This window comes from Mesoplodon mirus, assembly GCF_964341445.2.
Source record: "Mesoplodon mirus genome assembly, chromosome: 10".
Classification (NCBI taxonomy): Eukaryota; Metazoa; Chordata; class Mammalia; order Artiodactyla; family Ziphiidae; genus Mesoplodon; species Mesoplodon mirus.
In genome coordinates this window covers 98,736,383-98,759,479 of record NC_138986.1, presented here as the reverse complement: position 1 = coordinate 98,759,479, position 23,097 = coordinate 98,736,383, and the positions used below count along the sequence as shown (strand labels likewise).

The following is a 23,097-nucleotide window of genomic DNA, read 5'->3' as shown; positions in this document are numbered from 1 at the left end:
AATGAAAACACTAAAAATGAAAAACATGATTATCAGAATGAACAATTCCTCTGATGAGTTAATCAGCAGACTAGACATAAAAAAGGAAAAAATAAGTAAACTTGTAGAAAAGTCAACAAAAATGATCAAACTGAAACACAAAGAAAAAAATGAGTGAAAAAACAGAATGGTGCATCTAAGAGCTGTGGGACAATACAGGCTAACATATATGGAACTGGAATCCCAAAAGAAGAGTAGAAGTATTTGAAGAGATAATGGCCCAAAACTTCCTAAAATTAATTTAGAGAACCCCAAGCAGAAAAAATAAAAGGAAAACCACATCATAGTCAAACTGCTGAAAAGCAAAGTAAAATTTTAAAGGCAGTCAGAGAAGAAAGAAGCCTTACATTCTACAGGAAAACAGTTAAGAATGACAACAAGGGCTTCCCTGGTGGCACAGTGGTTGAGAGTCCGCCTGCCGATGCAGGGGACATGGGTTTGTGCCCCGGTCTGGGAGGATCCCATGTGCCGCGGACCGGCTGGGCCCGTGAGCCATGGTAACTGAGCCTGCGCATCCGGAGCCTGTGCTCCGCAACGGGAGAGGCCACAACAGTGAGAGGCCCGCTTACCGTAAAAAAAAAAAAAAAAAAAAAAAAAAAAAAAAGAATGACAACAGAGTTCTCATCTATGCAAACTAGAAGATGGAGAGAGATTTTTAAAGTGCTGAGGAAAATAAACTGTCAACCTAGAATTGTATACCCAATTACAACATATCCTCAAAATGAAGGCAAAATAAAGATGTTTTCAGATGAACAAAAGCTGAGAATTCATTGCCAGCAAATCTGTAGTGCAAGAAATGTGAAAGTCAGTTCTTTAAGGGAAATCTGGATCAACACAAAGAAATACCAAGCACTGAAAATGGTAAAAATGTGGGTAATTTTTTTTATTTTCTTAATCTCTTTAAAAGATAAGTGACTGTCTAAAGCAAAAATAGTGACATGTCGCAGGATTTATAGCATATGCAGAATGAAGAACAATAATAGCACAAGACACTGGAGAAGGAAATGGAAGTACATTCTTACACTGTATGTAAAATGGTATAATATGATTTGAAGGTAGACTGTGATAAATTAAAATTACAGCAATGACTAAAACAAAGATGACAAAAAGGTATAAAGAATAAGTTAATAGTGAAGATAAAATGGATTCATTAAATTATAATGATGACTATGTCGACAATGGGTGAATCTAGCCACGCAAAGGGTTTCTAGAGTTCACTGCATCACTTTTGCAACTTTTTTTGAAAGTCTGAAGCTTTTTCAAAATAAAAGGTTTAATTGAAAATATTAATGGCAAAAAATGGCTCTGAAGAAATCTCCAATATTTACTTAACCCCTACAGTGTGCAAAGTCTGCAAAAGGAAATATGAAGCTGTACAAAGGAGAGAGAACATAGGATACCCATCAGGCTGCAGCTCACATTCTATGAGCTCAAAAATGAATAACTGACCATGAGTATATATCAGAAAACTGTCCAGAAATAACAAACTTTTTGATTAAGGAATTGATATATTCCCTAACTCTAAGAGCCAATAACCTGGAAATGGCAAAAATGAAAGTCTCTCAACTGGTCACTATTTTGTGAAATCATTAAAATATCCCTACCATATGTGGTTTAAAAGTCCTACATGTGATTCAAAGGATATTTACTGAACACTGCCCATGAGCCATGCCCTGTACTAGATGCTAGGGGTAGGGAGAGAAGCTGCATATTAATACCCTGAAACTTAATTTAAATAAAAAGACAAAAATAGAAGAAATGGCCCAAAAACATTATAGATGTTCTAACAGAGGACATACATCAAATACTGAGTAAGAAAGTCCAGGGGAAGAAGAAAAGTCAAAAGAGGACCAGAAAAAATGAGGAGACTGAAAGGAAGAAGCTGTTGGAAGAAAGAAAGGAAAGCACTGAGGGTGTTTCAACAATGTAGGATAAACAACTACCTGAGGTCACAGAAGACACTGGAGAGGACTGATAAGAGCACATAAAGGGTCAAGCCTTAGAAAAGAGTGTGCCTTAGAAAGAATGATGTCTTTGACTTTCCAATACAAGAAACTGAGAAGAAAGAATACAGGTATCACTAACTTGAAGTTCCTCATATTCACAGTGAACACCTATGTGTTGCACTTGGGCTCTTTCTCTCACACGATCACACCACCCAGACTTCGCACGTGCTTTTTCCGGAACCTGTAATATTGTTCCCCTTCCTCTCTGCCTGGTTAATGCCCATTTACCTTTCATCTCTACTCAATCTCCTGGAATCTTCACTCTTAGCACAGCAGACCTCTCCTTCACAATACTCCTCAGACTTGAGTAGCACTTTGTGTTCCCTGCCAGATTGTGAATGCCATGAGCAGGGGCCAGCTCTGTTTTAAATTTCCATGTCACTCCCCAGAACCTGGTATCATGCATGAAACATAGCAGACCCTAAGAAATACTGATTAAACGAGTGAACCAATATAGAGAAAGAGAAAGTTAAAACCTATAGTCTCTATTTTTTATGAATGACAACTACACACAAAGTCACACAGAAAGCAAAAGCTATATTTCATTAAATTACTAAAAATAAAAATTGTCTTAGAAGGCTATCCTGTATGACTGTTAATTAGCAATGCTATTTAGCACAAGGGAAGAGCTACAAGTAATAGGCACTCCATCGTAATTTCATAATAAATTAATTCATGAACGGCACTCAAATTGAGTTATACATAAAGGCTAAGCCAGGATCCAATCTAGAGTTGAATATGATAAAACAGGAAGCAGTACGGTGCAGTTTAAGCATAACAGCTCAGAATCAGGTTGCCTAGGTTAAAATACTGGCTCTGCTCTCATCAGCTATGGCTTTGGCAAGTTACTCTATGCTCTGCAGTGGGCATTAATGTTTTCCCTACGCAGCGTCCACTCCCCTTACGGCAACAGCAGCAGTTTTTCTTCAAGGAGGCACATCCTCCTCCCTGACTCTTCAGTGTGGCCCCTCTCTAGGCTACAGGATGAACAAGGGATTAAGTACACCACTTCCCCCTAAACAGAACTACAATTCCAGCAACGAGAGTATGATCAAAACTGTGCCAATCAGGGCCAATTCCAAGACTTTTCTTTTAGCTATTAGATAAAAGGAAGAGAACCTGAACATAACTGGGGTTACAGTTGCTGTGGTCATCTTGCGGCTGCTATGAAGAGTTAGTCCTAAATGGAGCAAGCCCAGAAGGGAAGCTGACAGACAGTGTGAAGGCAGATCCTGAGGACACCACATGAGCCCCTGTACCAATCCTCACCTCAAGTCAGCTCCACCCGCAACTTGTTAGCCTTCTGCTTAAACCAAGTTAGGCTGGAGTTTCTGCCACTTACATCCATGAGTCCCCACTAATATACTTTCTCAGCTGCAGTTTCATCGTTTGGGAAATGAGGATTTGCTAAGCTTCTGTGCCCTCATCCGTGAAGCAGAATACCTACTTCATAGGTTTGTTGGGAAAAGTAAACACTTAGCACATAGCACAGATCTCACACATCATCAACCTGCTGAGATGTTTAAAAACAGAAAACACTTCTTATAAAGAATACTGAGCTATATATGTGATTTTAATTAAAAATCTGAGAATTATGTGACTGGATAATAAGTTTAAGTGAGCAAAAACCTCTGGTAAGAAGATAATGGCAACAGCTAAAATGTAAATTGGGATAAAAATCCCAACACTGAGTTTCCTGCTACCAGGTAATTCAGACATTAACTAAGACTATAACAAGAGTTATTGCAAGCAAATTATCACCACAGAAGTATAGATGCCAATGTTGAAGAAGAGAAATTAAAACTGTCACCTCCCCAGTAACAACAAGAGTAGAAATCAGTGAATAGAAAATGGACAAGGAACAGAGAAAATCAAAGCCAGAAGTTAAGACTGATAAACTTCCAGTAAGACCGATAAAGAAAAAAACAAAAAAACCAAAGACTATCAATATTAGGAATGAAAAAGGGTCTATCACTATAGAACCTAAAGACATTAAAGAGATAATAAGAGAATGTTATAAACAACTTTATGCCAATATGGTAAATAACAGAGATGAAATTAACAAATATACTGAGAAACGTAACTTATAAAAACTGACACAAGAAAAAGAGAAAATCTGAATTGCCCTATAAATTTCTTTAAAATTGAATTTGTAATCAAAAACTTTCTTACAGGGCTTCCCTGGTGGCGCAGTGGTTGAGAGCCCGCCTGCCGACGCAGGGGACACGGGTTCGTGCCCCAGTCCAGGAAGATCCCACATGCCGCGGAGCGGCTGGGCCTGTGAGCCATTGAGCCTGCGAGTCCAGAGCCTGTGCTCCGCAACGGGAGAGGCCACAACAGCGCGAGGCCCACATACCGCAAAAAAAAAAAAAAAAAACCTTTCTTACAAAGGAAATTTCTAAATGTTGGCTGAAGTCTGTAAACCACTGTGTCAATCAAGCAAAACACCTGAGGGTTAGATGAGGCCCTCCCCCACCCCCAGCCCTCGCCCAGAACACCAGTTTTTTCCCCTCTAGTGGATTTTTAGTGAATGGAAGAGTGGTACAGAGAGAGGAAGAGTCAAAAAAACGAAAGAAGAGATTGAATAACAATTAAGGAGATAAAGACAGAGTAAAAGAAATCGAATGGTCTCACATGTCAGTAGGACAGAATAAAATCAACAGACTAGATTACCTGCATTAATGGTGTATAATAGGCAACCTGAGAACCTACAGATTAGATTAGAAATGGATGAATAAAGGGAAATAGACCTGAAAAAATGTTGGCTTGTATTTGCTAAACAAGCAAGTAATAGCAGAAGGGAGTTGTTCGAGAATCTGCAAACTGTCAAGAAGCAAGTAAGGAGGCTGTTACACAAAGCAGACAATGTACAGAATGGTTGAGCTAACTGGAATAACAATACAGTATTGTTTAGAGGTGCTCTATATTACTGTAATAATACCTTCTATTATATATTAAAGCATTAGTTCCAAACTTGAAAAACTGCTTCTAGAAGAAAATTTTCAGATAGAAAAAGTTTCTCAGCTAGAGACCAATACTACAGTTTCTCAAAACAGCATTGAAGCAGGGAGCTAAGGAAACCTGGAGAGAAGAACTTGGTGTTAAAAAAAGTCAGCTCTCTTCTTGGTGGGTTTGAATCTAACCTAGAAAGTATAAAACTTATTTTACTTTATTATTACTGAAGTATAAATAAAAGATAACCTAAAGAACTACAGTCAGTTCTCATTACTCTAGGCAGTTACGTTCTACAAACTCACTTCAAACACTGAATTAGCCAACATTGAACCACTGCTCCTAAGGGAAAATATTAATACAAGGTGAGGTTCCTGTAAGCTTCTGGTCACATTTTTGTCAACCAATCAAAACATAACCTTGTTTAATGTATGTTCTGCTTGACATCTTATTCAATGCATACTGCAGATTCATGAACGCTGAATTCACAGCCGACAGCACTATGACTCATGGCCGAGCAAAGTTCATCTAACAGATATTTTCTCTAGAAGGCACGTGACCGCATTCTTGGGACAGCCCTTCAGCACTCTCCTTGCGGGGCGGGGGGCAGGTATACAGTGAAATCACCAACGAAAAGCACAGGATGTGAAAAATGTCGCACTAAGAGAACGGCAAAAAAGACGCTTGTTACTGTAAGAGAGCTGGAACAAGAAGGCAGAGCATTGCCTTGTCGGGCCTCGGCTAGGAACATGTGCTCGGGCAGCAGCAAGTTTTCACTGCACTGTGCACGTCTTCAAATTACTATGAAAGCACTATGAGCGCTGATTTGGGGGCTACAAATCAATGTCAGTGAGTAGGCCAGTTTGAAACCCAGGAACAATGAGGATTGATGCACTCAAAAATTTACACTACAGTCATGTGAGTAAAGTTTTTTAAAGTTTACTGTAAATGAACCTAGAAATCTAGGAAACGGTAATGGAAAAATACCATTTCTTGGAATCAATCTGCCAAGGTTTTTTAGTTATTGAAACATGGAAAATACAAACCCATTAAAAGTCACTTTTACAATGGTCTCAAGCAGGCCTCTTCAATTTACTAGCATATGACAATCAGCATTAGAAGAAATCAAAGTATGTTCATTTCCAAGTTAGAAATGAAATCCATTAAATCCCACTTGGGGAACTGAATTCACTAAATTTTTGTTTCTTTTTCTTTTTTTTGCAGTACGCGGGCCTCTCACTGCTGTGGCCTCTCCCGTTGTGGAGCACAGGCTCCGGATGCGCAGGCTCAGCGGCCATGGCTCCCGGGCCCAGCCACTAAATGCTTTCCTAGTCTCATTTCAGTTCACTATGCCCACCAGCAGACTACCTTTTCCAAGGCCTTCTCTGTCCCCACATTCAAGCACCTCGAACAGTTCACACTGCCATCAAAATTAAGAACACATTTCTCAGCTTGGCTTTCAAGGTCCTCCCTAATCTGCCCTAACATGCCTTCAGAGTTTTCTTTCTTATAATTCTCCAACAGGCAGCCTAAGCTCCAGAACATACCTCCAGCTTTTCTGTGTCTAGACCCTTGGTTAGCATTTCCCTCCGCTTGGGTGTACTTCCCCCTCCCTTCCGGTTGAAATCCTGTCCACCCTTTCAAGGCTTATCTCTATCACAAAAGCGTCTCTGATTTTCCTAACCCACATGTCTCCCTCCCTGCAATCTGACATCACTTTCTTTATAGCCCTCGTAGGGCACTTCACTCAGACTTGTCTAGCAGTTATTTATCTTCTCCTCCTAGAGTGGAGGGTCCCAGGGCAGGGCCTAAATCAAATGTTTCTTTATTAAAATTAAAAACCAAACTCTGTCAAAAGGGAAAAAAAAAAAAAAGACACATCTTACTTTGCAACCGGCGGGGGAAAGCCTAATTATTACTAGGGTAGAATACATTCTCCAACAGAAACTTTAAAAGAATTTATCCTTAAATCAACATCCTTACCAGAAGAGTATCATCCATTCAAATCATTACAGGAGATATGTAACTGGGAGCAACATGTATTACTTTTCAAACATAGCAAACCCGTCCCTGACCTCCATCAGTACATCAAATGAATAATAAAGTATGACTGTATTGTAACGATGCCTCATTTATCTAATAGCGCTAGGATGTGAGGGTTCACATGAGAGAGGTTTCTGAAAAAGTGGCTTCCTACTGCAGAAACAGCTCAGACACGCCCGTAGCCTGGACCAGCTGAGAAATCCTTGAGGGAAACTGACCTCCACTTCACCCAGGCCAGCAGAAGACACTTGGGCACAGTGGGGAGGTCATTTTGTGCCAGTTACCTGCACCTGGTAAACAGGTACACAGCACAGAGAGAAAGCAAGGAGGGCCAGCAGAAGACACTTGGGCACAGTGGGGAGGTCATTTTGTGCCAGTTACCTGCACCTGGTAAACAGGTACGCAGCACAGAGAGAAAGCAAGGAGGGTATTAAAAACCCTATCAAATGGCCAAAGGAGCTTTTTGTGTCTGGCAGAATCCTCATTCCAAGTTACTGGTCTATCCACAGTGTATTTCCCTGAGAAACTTTGAAACGTTGAGCATCTGTTCTTCTGTCTCAGAACAAGCTAAGTCATCCCCTCCTGGAAGATTCCATACCCTCTGCCACTGAAAAGCATTCCACACTCTAATTATATCTATTATGGATTGAATTGTATACCCCCAAATTCATACATTGAAATCCTAACTTGCAATACTTCAGAACATGACCTTATGTGGATACAGCGTCAATGCAGATGTAATTAGATGAGGTCATATTAGAGTAGGGCAGGCCCCTCCTCCAATATGACCCATGTCCTTATAAAAACAGCAAATTTGGACCCAGACAATCACACAGGAAGAATGCCATATAAAGATGAAGTCAGAGATCAGAGTGATGATACCACAAGCCAAGCAACTCCAAAGATTGCCAGCAGACCAGCAGAAGAGAGGCGAGAGGCATGGAACGGATTCTTCTTCAAGCCCAAAGAAGATGTCCTGATCTTAAAGTTCAGCCTCCAGAACTGTGAGATAATACATTTCTGTTGTTTACGCCGCCCGGTTTGTTGAATTCTGTTTGGGTATCCCTAGCAAACTAACAGTGAGACTGGTGTCTTTCCATTTACTATACTACTGATCTACTGTGACAACCACACACCTCTTCAAGTAATCAAATTTCTTAAGAATGACATGTGGGGGCCCGGAGGAAGATGGCGGAATAGTAAGACGCGGAGATCACCTTCCTCCCCACAGATACATCAGAAATTCATCTACACGTGGAACAACTCCTACAGAACACCTACTGAACGCTGACAGAAGACCTCAGACCCCCCAAAAGGCAAGAAATTCCCCACATACCTGGGTAGGACAAAAGAAAAAAAGAATAAACAGAGACAATAGGATAGGGACGGGACCTGCACCAGTGGGAGGGAGCCGTGAAGGAGGGAAGGTTTCTACACACTACAAGCCCCTTCGCGGGCGGAGACTGCAGGTGGCGGAGGGGGAAAGCTTCGGAGTAGTGGAGGAGAGCACAGCCACAGGGGTGCGGAGGGCAAAGCGGAGAGATTCCCGCACAGAGGACCGGTGCCCTCAGGCATACACCAGCCCGAGAGGCTTGTCTGCTCGGCCAGCCGTGGCGGGCGGGGCTGGGAGCTGAGGCTCGGGTATCGGCTTTCAGTCGGAGCGCAGGGAGAGGACTGGGGCTGGCGGCAGGAAGAGAGCCTGAAGGGGTTAGTGCACCACGGCTAGCCCGGAGGGAGTCCGGGAAAGGGTCTGGAGCTGCCGAAGAGGCAAGAGACTTTTTTCCCTTTTGTTTCCTGGTGCGCGAGGAGAGGGCATTAAGAGGGCTGCTTGGGGAAGCGCCGGAGACAGGCGCCAGCCGCGGGTAAGGCGCGGACCTCGGAGACGGGCGTGGGCCGCCGCCGCCCGCCGCCGCCGCCCGCCGCCGCCGCCGCGGGGCCTGTGTGCGAGCGCGGGTCACGGTCCGCCCCGCCTTCCAGGGGGCCTGTGCACCCCGCCACTGCCGGGGTCCCGAGACCCGGGGACGGCTTTCCCGGGAAAGCGCACGGAGCGCCACGGGCTGCTGCAACGTCACGCCGGCCTCTGCCGCCGCAGGCCCGCCCCACACTGCGCGCCCCTCCCTCCCCTCTGCCTGAGTGAGCCAGAGCCCCCGAATCAGCGGCTCCTTTAAACCCATCCTGTCTGAGCGAAGAACGGACGCCCTCCGGTGACCTACGCGCAGAGGTGGGGCCAGGTCCAAGGCTGAGACCCGGGAGCTGTGAGAGCAGAGCAGAGACAGGGAAATCTCTCTGTGCAGCCTCGGAGGCAGCGGATTAAAGCTCCACGGTCCATATGATGTGCCCTGCGTCTGTGGAGTGCATGAATGGACAGCGAATCATCCCAAATTGAGGAAGTGGACTTTGAGGACAAGATTTAAGACTTTCCCCCCTTTTCCTCTTTTTACAACGAATTATCCCAAATTAAGGAGGTGGACTTAGAGAGCAAGATTTCAGACTTCTCGCCCTTTTCCTCTTTTTACAACGAATTATCCCAAATTGAGGAGGTGGACTTGGAGAGCAAGATTTTTGATTTTTCCCCCTGCTCTCTTTTTGTGAATGTGTATGTGTAATCTTCTGTGTAAGATTCTCTCTGTATAGCTTTGCTTCCACCATATGTCCCAGGGTACTATCGGTCCGTTTTTTTTTTTTCAATAATTACTTTCTAATTTTAATAACGCTACTATATTTCATACTTTATTCTATTTTACTTTACCTGCTCTTTCTTTTTTTCCTACCTTCCCTTCCTCCCTCCCTCCCTCCGCTCCTCCTTTCCTTTCTTTTTCTTTCCTCCCTCCCTCCCTCCCACCCTTCTTCTTTCCACTTTCTTTTTCTTTCCTTCCTCCTTCCCTCCCTCCTTTCTTTCCTTCTCTCTTTCCATCCTTCCTCCCTCCCTCCCTCCTTTCTTTCTTTCTTCCTTCCTTCCTTTCTTCCTTCCCTTCTTCCTTTCTTTCTCTCTCTTTCTTTCTTCTACTAATTCTTTCTTTCTACTTTTTCTCCCTGTTACTCTGCGCCGGGTGGATGAAAGGCTCTTGGTGCTGCAGCCAGGAGCCAGTGCTGTGCCTCTGAAGTGGGAGAGCCAACTTCAGGACACGGGTCCACAAGAGACCTCCCAGCTCCACATAATATCAAGCAGCGAAAATCTCCCAGAGATCTCCATCCCAACACCAGCACCCAGCTTCAGTCAACGACCAGCAAGCTACAGTGCTGGTCACCCTATGCCAAGCAACTAGCAAGGCAGGAACACCACCCCACCCATTAGCAGAGAGGCTACCTAAAAACATAATAAGGCCATAGGCACCCCAAAACACACCACCAGACGTGGACCTGTCCACCAGAAAGACAAGATCGAGCCTCAACCACCAGAACACAGGCATTAGTCCCCCCCACCAGGAAGCCTACACAACCTACTGAAACAACCTTAGCCACTGGGGTCAGACACCAAAAACAACGGGAACTACGAATCTGCAGCCTGCAAAAAGGAGACCCCAAACACAGTAACATAAGCAAAATGAGAAGACAGAAAAGCACACAGCAGGTGAAGGAGCAAGATAAAAACCTACCAGACCTAACAAATGAAGAGGTAATAGGCAGTCTACCTGAAAAAGAATTCAGAATAATGATAGTAAAGCTGATCCAAGATTCTATTTCCAAGATCCATAATCTTGGAAATAGAATAGACAAAATGCAAGAAACAGTTAACAAGGACCTAGAAGAACTAAAGATGAATCAAGCATCGATTAAAAACACAATAAATGAAATGAAAAATACTCTAGATGGGATCAATAGCAGAATAACTGAGGCAGAAGAACGGATAAGTGAGGTGGAAGATAAAATAGTGGAAATAACTGATGCAGAGCAAAATAAAGAAAAAAGAATGAAAAGAACAGAGGACAGTCTCAGAGACCTCTGGGACAACATTAAACGCACCAACATTCGAATTATAGGGGTTCCAGAAGAAGAAGAGAAAAAGAAAGGGACTGAGAAAATATTTGAAGAGATTATAGTTGAAAACTTCCCCAATATGGGAAAGGAAATAGTTAATCAAGTCCAGGAGGCACAGAGAGTCCCATACAGAATAAATCCAAGGAGAAATACACCAAGACACATATTAATCAAACTGTCAAAAATTAAACACAAAGAAATCATATTAAAAGCAGCAAGGCAAAAACAACAAATAACACACAAGGGAATCCCCATCAGGTTAACAGCTGATCTCTCAGCAGAAACTCTACAAGCCAGAAGGGAGTGGCAGGACATAATTAAAGTGATGAAGGAGAGAAACCTGCAACCAAGATTACTCTACCCAGCAAGGATCTCATTCAGATTTGATGGAGAAATTAAAACCTTTACAAAGTAAGCAAAAGCTGAGAGAGTTCAGCACCACCAAAGCAGCTTTACAACAAATGCTAAAGGAACTTCTCTAGGCAAGAAACACAACAGAAGGAATATACCTACAATAACGAACCCAAAGCCATTAAGGAAATGGGAATAGGAACATACATATCAATAATTACCTTAAATGTAAATGGACTAAATGCTCCCACCAAAAGACACAGAGTGGCTGAATGGATACAAAAACAAGACCCATATATATGCTGTCTACAAGAGACCCACTTCAGACCTAGAGACACATACAGATTGAAAGTAAGGGGATGGAAAAAGATATTCCATGCAAATGGAAATCAAAAGAAAGCTGGAGGGCTTCCCTGGTGGCGCAGTGATTGAGAGTCCGCCTGCCGATGCAGGGGACACGGGTTCGTGCCCCGATCCCGGAAGATCCCACATGCCGCGGAGCGGCTGGGCCCGCGAGCCATGGCCGCGGAGCCTGTGTGTCCGGAGCCTGTGCTCCGCAACGGGAGAGGCCACAGCAGTGAGAGGCCCGCGTACAGCAAAAAAAAAAAAAAATAAATAAAAAATAAAATAAAATAAAATAAAAGAAAGCTGGAGTAGCAATTCTTATATCAGACAAAATAGACTTTAAAATAAAGACTATTAGAAGAGACAAAGAAGGACACTACATAACGATAAAGGGATCAATCCAAGAAGAAGATATAACAATTGTAAATATTTATGCACCCAACATAGGAGCACCTCAATACATAAGGCAAATACTAACAGCCATAAAAGGGGAAATCGACAGTAACACAATCATAGTAGGGGACTTTAACACCCCACTTTCACCAATGGACAGATCATCCAAAATGAAAATAAATAAGGAGACACAAGCTTTAAATGATACATTAAACAAGATGGACTTAGTTGATATTTATAGGACATTCCATCCAAAAACAACAGAATACACATTTTTCTCAAGTGCTCATGGAACATTCTCCAGGATAGATCATATCTTGGGTCACAAATCAAGCCTTGGTAAATTTAAGAAAATTGAAATTGTATCAAGTATCTTTTCCGACCACAATGCTATGAGACTAGACATCAATTACAGGAAAAGATCTGTAAAAAATACAAACACATGGAGGCTAAACAATACACTACTCAATAACAAAGTGATCACTGAAGAAATCAAAGAGGAAATTAAAAAATACCTAGAAACAAATGACAATGGAGACACGATGACCCAAAACCTATGGGACGCAGCAAAAGCAGTTCTAAGGGGGAAGTTTATAGCAATACAATCCCACCTTAAGAAACAGGAAACATTTCGAGTAAACAACCTGACCGTGCACCTAAAGCAATTAGAGAAAGAAGAACAAAAAACCCCCAAAGCTAGCAGAAGGAAAGAAATCATAAAGATCAGATCAGAAATAAATGAAAAAGAAATGAAGGAAACGATAGCAAAGATCAACCAAACTAAAAGCTGGTTCTTTGAGAAGATAAACAAAATTGACAAACCATTAGCCAGACTCATCAAGAAAAGAAGGGAGAAGACTCAAATCAATAGAATTAGAAATAAAAAAGGAGAAGTAACAACTGACACTGCAGAAATACAAAAGATCATGAGAGATTACTATAAGCAACTCTATGCCAATAAAATGGACAACCTGGAAGAAATGGACAAATTCTTAGAAATGCACAACCTGCCAAGACTGACTCAGGAAGAAATAGAAAATATGAATAGACCAGTCACAAGCACTGAAATTGAAACTGTGATTAAAAATCTTCCGTCAAACAAAAGCCCAGGACCAGATGGCTTCACAGGCGAATTCTATCAAACAATTAGAGAAGAGCTAACACCCATCCTTCTCAAACTCTTCCAAACAAAATCAGAGGAAGGAACACTCCCAAACTCATTCTACAAGGCCACCATCGCCTCGATACCAAAACCAGGCAAGGATGTCACAAAGAAAGAAAACTACAGGCCAATATCACTGATGAACATAGATGCAAAAATCCTCAACAAAATACTAGCAAACAGAATCCAACAGCACATTAAAAGGATCATACACCATGATCAAGTGGGGTTTATTCCAGGAATGCAAGGATTCTTCAATACACGCAAATCAATCAATGTGATACACCATATTAACAAGTTGAAGGAGAAAAACCATATGATCATCTCAGTAGATGCAGAGAAAGCTTTTGACAAAATTCAACACCCATTTATGATAAAAACCCTGCAGAAAGTAGGCATAGAGGGATCTTTCCTCAACATAATAAAGGCCATATATGACAAACCCACAGCCAACATTGTCCTCAATGGTGAAAAACTGAAACCATTTCCACTAAGATCAGGAACAAGACAAGGCTGCCCACTCTCACCACTCTTATTCAACCTAGTTTTGGAAGTTTTAGCCACAGCAATCAGAGAAGAAAAGGAAATAAAAGGAATCCAAATCGGAAAAGAAGAAGTAAAGCTGTCACTGTTTGCAGATGACATGATACTATACATAGAGAATCCTAAAGATGCAACCAGAAAACTACTAGAGTTAATCAATGAATTTGGTAAAGTTGCAGGATACAAAATTAATGCACAGAAATCTCTGGCATTCCTATATACTAATGATAAAAAATCTGAAAGTGAAATCAAGGAAACACTCCCATTTACCATCGCAACAAAAAGAATAAAAGGGCCTCCCTGGTGGCGCAGTGGTTGAGAGTCCGCCTGCCGATGCAGGGGATACGGGTTCGTGCCCCGGTCTGGGAGGATCCCATATGCCGCGGAGCAGCTGGGCCCGTGAGCCATGGCCGCTGAGCCTGTGCGTCCGGAGCCTGTGCTCCGCAACGGGAGAGGCCACAACAGTGAGAGGCCCGCGTACAGCAAAAAAAAAAAAAGAATAAAATATCTAGGAATAAACCTACGTAAGGAGACAAAAGACCTGTATACAGAAAATTATAAGACACTGATGAAAGAAATTAAAGATGATACAAATAGATGGAGAGATATACCATGCTCCTGGATTGGAAGAATCAATATTGTGAAAATGACTCTACTACCCAAAGCAATCTACAGATTCAATGCAATCCCTATCAAACTACCACTGGCATTTTTCACAGAACTAGAACAAAAAATTTCAAAATTTGTTTGGAAAAACAAAAGTCCCCGAATAGCCAAAGCAATCTTGAGAACGAAAAACGGAGCTGGAGGAATCAGGTTCCCTGACTTCAGACTATACTACAAAGCTACAGTAATCAAGACAGTATGGTACTGGCATAAAAACAGAAAGATAGATCAGTGGATCAGGATAGAAAGCCCAGAGATAAACCCACGCACATATGGCCAACTTATCTTTGATAAAGGAGGCAGGAATGTACAGTGGAGAAAGGACAGCCTCTTCAATAAGTGGTGCTGGGAAAACTGGACAGGGACATGTAAAAGTTTGAGATTAGATCATTCTCTAACACCATACACAAAAATAAGCTCAAAATGGATTAAAGACCTAAATGTAAGACAAGAAACTATCAAACTCTTAGAGGAAAACATAGGTAAAACACTCTATGACATAAATCACAGCAAGATCCTTTTGGACCCACCTCCTAGAGAAATGGAAATAAAAACAAAGATAAACACATGGGACCTAATGAAACTTAAAAGCTTTTGCACAGCAAAGGAAACCATAAACAAGACCAAAAGACAACCCTCAGAATGGGAGAAAATATTTGCAAATGAAGCAACTGACAAAGGATTAATCTCCAAAATTTATAAACAGCTCATGCAGCTCAATAGCAAAAAAACAAACAACCCAATCCAAAAATGGGCAGAAGACTTAAATAGGCATTTCTCCAAAGAAGATATACAGACTGCCAACAAACACATGAAAGGATGCTCAACATCTTTGCTCATTAGAGAAATGCAAATCAAAACTACAATGAGATATCATCTCACACCAGTCAGAATGGCCATCATCAAGAAATCTAGAAACAATAAATGCTGGAGAGGGTGTGGAGAAAAGGGAACACTCTTGCACTGCTGGTGGGAATGTGAATTGGTACAGCCACTATGGAGAACAGTATGGAGGTTCCTTAAAAAACTACAAATAGAACTGCCATATGACCCAGCAATCCCACTACTGGGCATATACCCTGAGAAAACCATAATTCAAAAAGAGTCATGTACCAAAATGTTCATTGCAGCTCTATTTACAATAGCCCGGAGCTGGAAACAACCTAAGTGTCCATCATCGGATGAATGGATAAAGAAGATGTGGCACATATATACAATGGAATATTACTCAGCCATAAAAAGAAACGAAACTGAGCTATTTGTAATGAGGTGGATAGACCTAGAGTCTGTCATACAGAGTGAAGTAAGTCAGAAAAAGAAAGACAAATACCGTATGCTAACACATATATACGGAATTTAAAAAAAAAATGTCATGAAGAACCTAGGGGTAAGACAGGAATAAAGACACAGACCTACTTGAGAATGGACTTGAGGATATGGGGAGGGGGAAGGGTAAGCTGTGACAAAGCGACAGAGAGGCATGGACATATATACAGTACCAAACGTGAGGTAGATAGCTAGTGGGAAGCAGCCGCAGAGCACAGGGAGATCAGCTCGGTGCTTTGTGACCGCCTGGAGGGGTGGGATGGGGAGAGTGGGAGGGAGGGAGACGCAAGAGGGAAGGGATGTGGGAACAGATGTATATGTATGACTGATTCACTTTGTTACAAAGCGGAAACTAAAAAAAAAAAAAAAAAAAAAAAGAATGACATGTGTTGCACTAGTTCAACAAACACATGCTGATGACCTCTAGGTGCCAGGCACCGAGGACACAGCAGGTGACTGACATGGTCCCTGCCCCCATACAGGTGACAGTGTCATCAGGATAACTGACAACAAACCAAAATTATACAATGATAAAATTACAACCGCGATAACAGCCATAAATGACACACTTCCTTTCTTCTTTAAACTGAGGATAGTGGGTATACTGAACCCCGTCTGGATGACTCAGGACATTGCTATGGAGACCCAGTGCACAGCTGCAAGCCCTTTATTGTTTTTGCTTCTCTCTCAGACACCAGGTTGTAGGACACCATGAGATCTACTTCCATCAACTATCATTCTTTCTCTGCTCACTCTCCCCCCATCTGTCCATGTCTAGCCTGGGGCTTCTAATTTGCTGTGGGCTAGAAAATCAGGTAACTCATATTGCTAACAAGCGTGGATTAAGTAATAAAGAGTGCTGCAAGTGAGAACTAAAGATTTGGCTTTAATGTGGGTTTTCTGATTTACTTTAGATTCTCAGAGACATTTTTTCCTACAGAATTCTGTTACACGGCACAAAGGTGGAACATTATTCCATATAAACTAGGTGTTACTGAATAATTTTATTACTTTGGGATTAAATTGCCTGGTAAACACTTGTTTTCTTTCAAAGGGAATACAGTACGGGGATGCTATGTGAACAGTGACTTAGAGAAGAAATACTGCCCTAATTCAGACCCAAATTCAGAATTAGAGAATTTATTGCCCAGTGTAAGGCATATTTTTGTTATCTAATTGCATATCATATCACCAAATAACAGGACCAAGGGGTTGTATAGCATTACAACTGGAAATCCTAGCCAAAATGTTTTGCAGTACATAATAAATACCACCTACCTCTTATGCATATCCAACAATCATCTTTCTTGTTGTGTTTTTTAAGTTCTTCTTCAGTTACTTCAATTAATCTTCCTTTTAATCCTGTTAGGTCCTTTCCACTTTTGGTCAGTCGAATCCAATCCATAAGACTTCTGCCCTGTTTCAGAGGGACCTCAAAAAGGAAAAGGGAAGAATTCAATGTGGCTTTTTCCAATAAGCTGCTTTCCCTTCCCCTTCCTGCTGCTGGTCCTCAGGCCACTTCATTATTGATTCCCACTCCAAAAGGTAAGAAAACTCAAATATAACAATTCTAAAAATCTTCTTCAGCTTTAGGAGGTGGTATTAGAATTATAAATGGAACCCTATATAAAGTACCTGAGCCACGAGGTGGGTCTTAGAAAGTCTGGCACACAAATGCGCACCCAAATGGTATCACAGTACAAGGACAGTACTGAACCCAGAGTCAGAAAACAAATTTTGGTCCTGGCTCTATGGCTAATATGTTCTAGTCACTTACCAATTTGGACCAAAACTTCTTTGCCTTAAAAATCAAGGGATTTGAGAGAAGAAAACAGAAACAACTGGCTAAAGCTGATTTTCCGGATTTTGAACGTACACAGAATATTAGAAATCACATGAGATGGTAATATGTTTTCTAAGAATCCACCGAGAAACAAAGGTTATCAAATAATGGAAAATAATAAAACTGTGGCTCCCCATGTTCCTTATAATAATGTCTCTAAACTGTCACACTCTAGGGAAGGGGTTGGCAAACTGGCCTATGCCCGTTTCTGTATAGCCCTTGAGCTACGAGTAATTTCCACCCATGGTGGTGGTGGTGGTGGTGAAGAGACTGAATCCTTCTGAAGCCCTCAAAGCCTAAGCTATTTATTACCTGGACTTTGCACAAAACTTTGCTTTCTCCTGCCTAGAGGGTTTAAAAACAGTATGTTTGGGATTTTGTGGGTTTGGGGTTTTTTTACAAAATACATTTTCAAAGCTTTTAGATAAGAGGTACAATTAGTGTTTTAACCAGTTAAGACACCCTAGTGGAAATTTTTCAAGACATCTAACCTGTATAACTAGTTTGTAACATAGTACCAGATAACTGTTGAACATAAAAGCAGTCATATCCAAGGAAGTTTATTGCTATTTGTGTCCCCCCAAAACAGACTGAAATCCTAATCCTCAATGTGATGGTACTAGGAAATAGGGCCTCTGGTAGGTGATGAAGTTGTTGGGATTAGTGCCCTTATAAAACAGGCACTAGAGAGTTCCCTCACCCCTTCCACCAAGTAAGGACACTAAAAAGATGGCTACAAACCAGGAATCGGGGTCTCACCAGACACAGAATTGGCCAGTGCATTGATCTTGGACTTCCCAGTCGCCAGAAGTGCGAGAAATAAGTTTCTGTTGTTTATAAGCCACCTATGATATTCGGTTAGAGCAGCCCGAAAGTACTAAAACACACATCTCACTTTCCTGAATCCTATCTATTTTAGATATTCAATTGCCCCCAAAATAACCAAGTTAATAGGTGTGTGGTGCCTTTCCAACTTCACATTCCTTCTTACCAGTCCACATCATCCCATTCTTGCCGTCGCTAAAACTCTCTAGGTCTCTCGGTCTTCATAAATGAAGTAAAGTGTGAGAATACATATGACCTTCCCCACCCCAAACCACTTCTTTCACCATTCTATCACCTGCAGCGTAGTTAAAAGTAATCTTCTGGAAATGCACATCTAAGCTAGGACCCTCCCTCCTTCAGTGGCTCCTCATATTCCTCATAATAATGTCTCTAAATGCCCTCGAGTGGTTTACTAGGCCCTTCATAATCTGGTCATAGTTTACCTCACTAGCTCCACGTTTTAACTTTTGCCCCTTCCCATTCTATGCTTTTAGGTAAATGGAAACTGATTCCGCTCTCTCCCCCGCAGACATTACTTCCTCCAGAAGCCTTTTCTGACCCCGACTCCTTCAAGGTCATAACAGACCGTTACAGTCCCTATGGCATTTATAACTGCCTCTTTACTCGTCTGTGAAGCCTGCGGGACTAAACTCTTTGACAACAGAGATGTTGGGGCCCAGGGCAGGCCATGAAAGAGGAACACTTTGACTGTCCTCGTTGTCTCCCTGAAAGCAGCAAATAAATCTCCCATGTGAAAGGCGCCCTCCCTGTACTGGGAGGTAGAAACACATCCTTCTCACCAGAGATAGGAAATTCAGGGCCAAGAAGCCTGTAAACAAATCTTGTTATTTGTTTACTAATTTACCACCCAAGCCCAAACTTTGCTCAAATTCCTTACCAATTCAGTATCCAGACCTAAGTTTCTTTGTCCCATCAATTCCTCTCAAATGTACTGTCTGTCTAAAAAGTATAAAAGCTGCCTGCTTTGGCCACTCCTTAGTGTAATAGGGAAGAATCTATTACAAGTTAATCACTAGAGGGATGTCGCCTATAAGTTTAAATTATACGTAACGGCCCATCTCTGGGAACCCGGCTCTCCGGGTAATGAGCATTAAGCTAAAATACCTTCGTTTAGCTCACAGGAAACATCCCTACCAGGCCCACCTGCGAATGACTGCAGAGAGGAAGAAATTAACACATCCTCTCTGGAGGCTGATGGGGAACAGGGAATGCCTGACCTTACTTCCTCCCCTTCTAGTATAAAAGAAGCCTGAATTCTAACTCAGGCAAGATGGTTCTTTGAGGGATGAGCCCACCAGCTTCTCCATTTGCCAGCTTTTCAAATAAAGTCATTATTCCTTGCCCCAGCAATTCGTCTCCCCCTTATTGGCCTGTCGTGCTGCGAGCAGTACAAGCTTAGACTCATAACATTAGATCCCATTTCTACAAGACTTCTGTGCATGCCAATTAAGTTTGTTTCTTTGTCTCCTGCTAATCTGTCTTGTGTCAATTTTGCAGAAGTTTCCCCCTCCCCAACAGAGATCACATCTCCATCATATGGTAGGGTCTCAATAAATATGGTATTGAGACCCAAATATGGTAGGGTCTCCATGTCTCTGCTTCTTATTTGTAGAAAAAGCTTCAGTCTCCTAGGCCTTCCCAGAGTTCCAAAGAGCAGAATCAAACAGCTAATGACTACAGAAGTGAGAAAATGCAGAAACCAAGGAAAAGTAGTCCAGCAAGAAAACTACTAACACTTGAACAATAGTCACAGGACTCCTAGTCCCTCCTGAAGAGATACAGAAAACAACATGATGCATATCCTTGAGTTATTTTACGGCAACCAGGACCCTAAGGGATAGAAACTGCTGACCACAAACACAAAGGCCCCAGCCTGGTTGGAACAAGAAGGTTGCAGATTGAGATTTCCAAAATATCACCCTGTTACCTCACCACCAACCAAACAGAAGAATGTCCACAAGCTAATCATGCTCCCTGGACCCTCACCCCAAATGCTGCCTTTGAAAACGCTTGTCTGAAAGCCATCGGGGAGTCCGGGTGTTCTGAGCACTAGCTGCCCGTTCTCCTTGCTTGGCACCCTGCAAATAAACGCTGCACTTTCCTCCACCACAACCCAGTATCAGGAGATGGCCTTCACTGCGCGTCAAGAAAGCAAACTCAAGTTTGGTTCGGCAACAATTTCACAAAGGGGGAAAAAATCGTCTGAGTTTTCTCTTGAATTGCACAATAGTCGTATTTTATTCCCTTTCTGGACCCAAAGACTCACCCTTTCCATCACCACCTGGGGAAACATCCGTCTTTGCCTCTAAGTTTTCTCCTTTAAATGATACCGAGCACATGGCTGGTAGTTTTAATGGAGAAGGGCGGCAACTCTCATACTCTAATCCAGAGATGCTTCCTTTGAAAAGGCTCTACTATTCAGCCAAGCACTTAGCTTAAGGAGAGAAGCAGGTCAAACACCAAGGAGACGAGGACACACGACTGGATGGCTGCATAATATATGCAGCAATAAGTGAAAAGTCACAGTCAGAGTCACATCACATCAAGCCTACTGGGTCCAAGGCAGCATTTCTTAACCAGTTTTCTTTTCTGTGAAATGGAGAAAACGAAAGCACCCACTTCACAGGATCATTAGAAAGAGTAAACAGTTAATACATGTAAAGCACTGAGGTCTTCAGCAAGCACTAAATCTCAGCTTTATGATTATTACAGTTGGGGTTATAGACTTCTGAAAATCTAATGAAAGCTACAGATCCCTGAACCCATAATTGTGATCTAAAGTCAAACTCCAGGTCCATGTGGAGAACATAGAGAAAGTTGGTGAAGTTCCCAAATGATGTCAATGCTAAGGCTCAAGAGCCCAGAAATGAAAAAGGAGTGGCCTGAGTAGGTGGAAGTCTTGAAAACAAAACATGAAGATGTGGTTATTGAATGAGGAACTAATAATCAACAGAAGCAAGCAACATTCATGTTGCAATAAACACAGGAGACAATTCTATTAAATTCTGCAAATATAAAACACATTTGTGTTCCACCTGTTGGTAACAGAAGCTACGTGCAACAAAAAGTTAAAGAGTATTATATTAGCTTCAGAGTCAGCAAATAACATCAGTAGAAAAGGCATTGATAAAACAATCAGGTACCAGAGGAAGAGAGAAAGGCAGTGTGACTTGGAGAAGTGTCCGTAAACCTAACTGGAGGTTTGCAGACACTTGTTCTCGCTTCTCCAATCTTCCCTAGCTCCCGGAGTCCCCACCCTTGGCGGGATGATGACTGGTCTCTGTCGCTAGTGCTCAGCCTTTCCTCTCTTCTAGGGAACTCACATCGCTCACAACCCCTTCGGAAAGTGAACAAAAGAACGGAGAGGAGGTTATGTTGAAGGAAGGAAGCTAATACTGAGTTCCTACAATATGGGACGCACAGAGCCTGGCCCTACCATACATCTGAATTTAATTAATGGGAAAAGAGTTGGAAGAAGGGAACTGACAGAACGGGATAAAGGGATGGGAAAGAAAAGGGGCCAGTACGTAAGAGGGAGGGAGGTTAGGAGAGTTCGAGGGCTGGAAACGGCATGGGATCTGAGAGAGATCGCCAGCGAGGGCGGGAGGGAACGAAAGCTAGAGGTGGGGACAGGAGGTGGGAGAGGGTACGGAAGGAGAGAACGGACTGTGCCGGAGCATGAAACGCTGGCGGGAAGTGAGGGCTGCGGCACGAGACCGCCGGAGTCACCCGCTTACCTTGCTACGCCCCCCGGAGGAGACGCGCTGCTGCGAGCTGGCGCCCGGGAAACAGTGGGAAGGGACGTTCAGCATCCTGGACTCTTGGCCCGGGCCCTGCCCGGGGTACGCCGCCCGACGGGATAGCTCGGCGCGACCCCTCTAAGGTAACACCTCCGGCTCCGGCTCCGAGGCCGGGCAGAGGCCGAGCCCCCGACCCACTTCCGGGGTCGCCCGGGGTGAGGCGCGCCATGACGCAGCACGTCGAGGACGCGAGGGGCGGAGCCAACGAGACCAACGGAGAGCCGGCGGGGGTGGAATCAGGGCAAAGTACGCATGCTCCCTTCGTCCCGCACCCTGAATTTCAGCACCGCAAAGAGGTGACAGCTATTCCGTGGAAAGATTAAAGGGTGAAGCTGTTCCTAAGCCTTGGTGCTGACTGAATCTGAGAATAAATTCTTGGAGACGCCTGTTAACCCAGAACACGTGTCTGCCCATTGTTGAAGAACTACCATCACACTGCTTGAAATATGGAATAAAATAATACAATTAAGGCATTTTGATTTCTCAGAAACTCTCTCTTCTAAGGCACCACGCTGTACAGGAAAGAGAACCTTTAAGAGTTAAGATGTCAAATGCAAACAGTCACTCCTGCTAGGTGAAGAGAACACTTCCCCTTTAAGAACTCTCGCTAATGATTAACGAAGGAGTCGCAGAGATTAGTAAAGTCTCTTTCTGCTCCATTCACCCACTCACAAGTTCTTCCTCCTCATCTAACTTCCTCTCTTCCCTGAAAGATAAAGGGGGCTGGGAACTGATGCAGCCTACGTCCAAATGTAGCTCTGAACAGCTAGCCACGTTTAAGAGGCAGATAGGTTTAGTTTGGAT

General features: G+C 42.7%; 1 protein-coding gene across 2 annotated transcripts in view; it reads right to left on the bottom strand.

Annotated features, from left to right (window-relative positions):
- Window positions 1-22,582, bottom strand: part of CYB5R4 (cytochrome b5 reductase 4) — a 94,675-nt gene extending 72,093 nt beyond the window's left edge. Inside the window, exons 1-2 of one of the 2 annotated variants that reach the window (XM_082634367.1) lie at window positions 22,231-22,582; window positions 17,083-17,236 (exon numbers count right to left, since the gene is read on the bottom strand). In XM_082634367.1, the coding sequence (XP_082490493.1) occupies window positions 17,083-17,236; window positions 22,231-22,305 (229 nt within the window). In that variant the 5' untranslated portion in view covers window positions 22,306-22,582. The remainder of the gene's footprint in view (window positions 1-17,082; window positions 17,237-22,230) is intronic. The other variant, XM_082634366.1, reaches the window with a different exon arrangement.
- Between the last annotated feature and the right edge of the window lie 515 nt (window positions 22,583-23,097).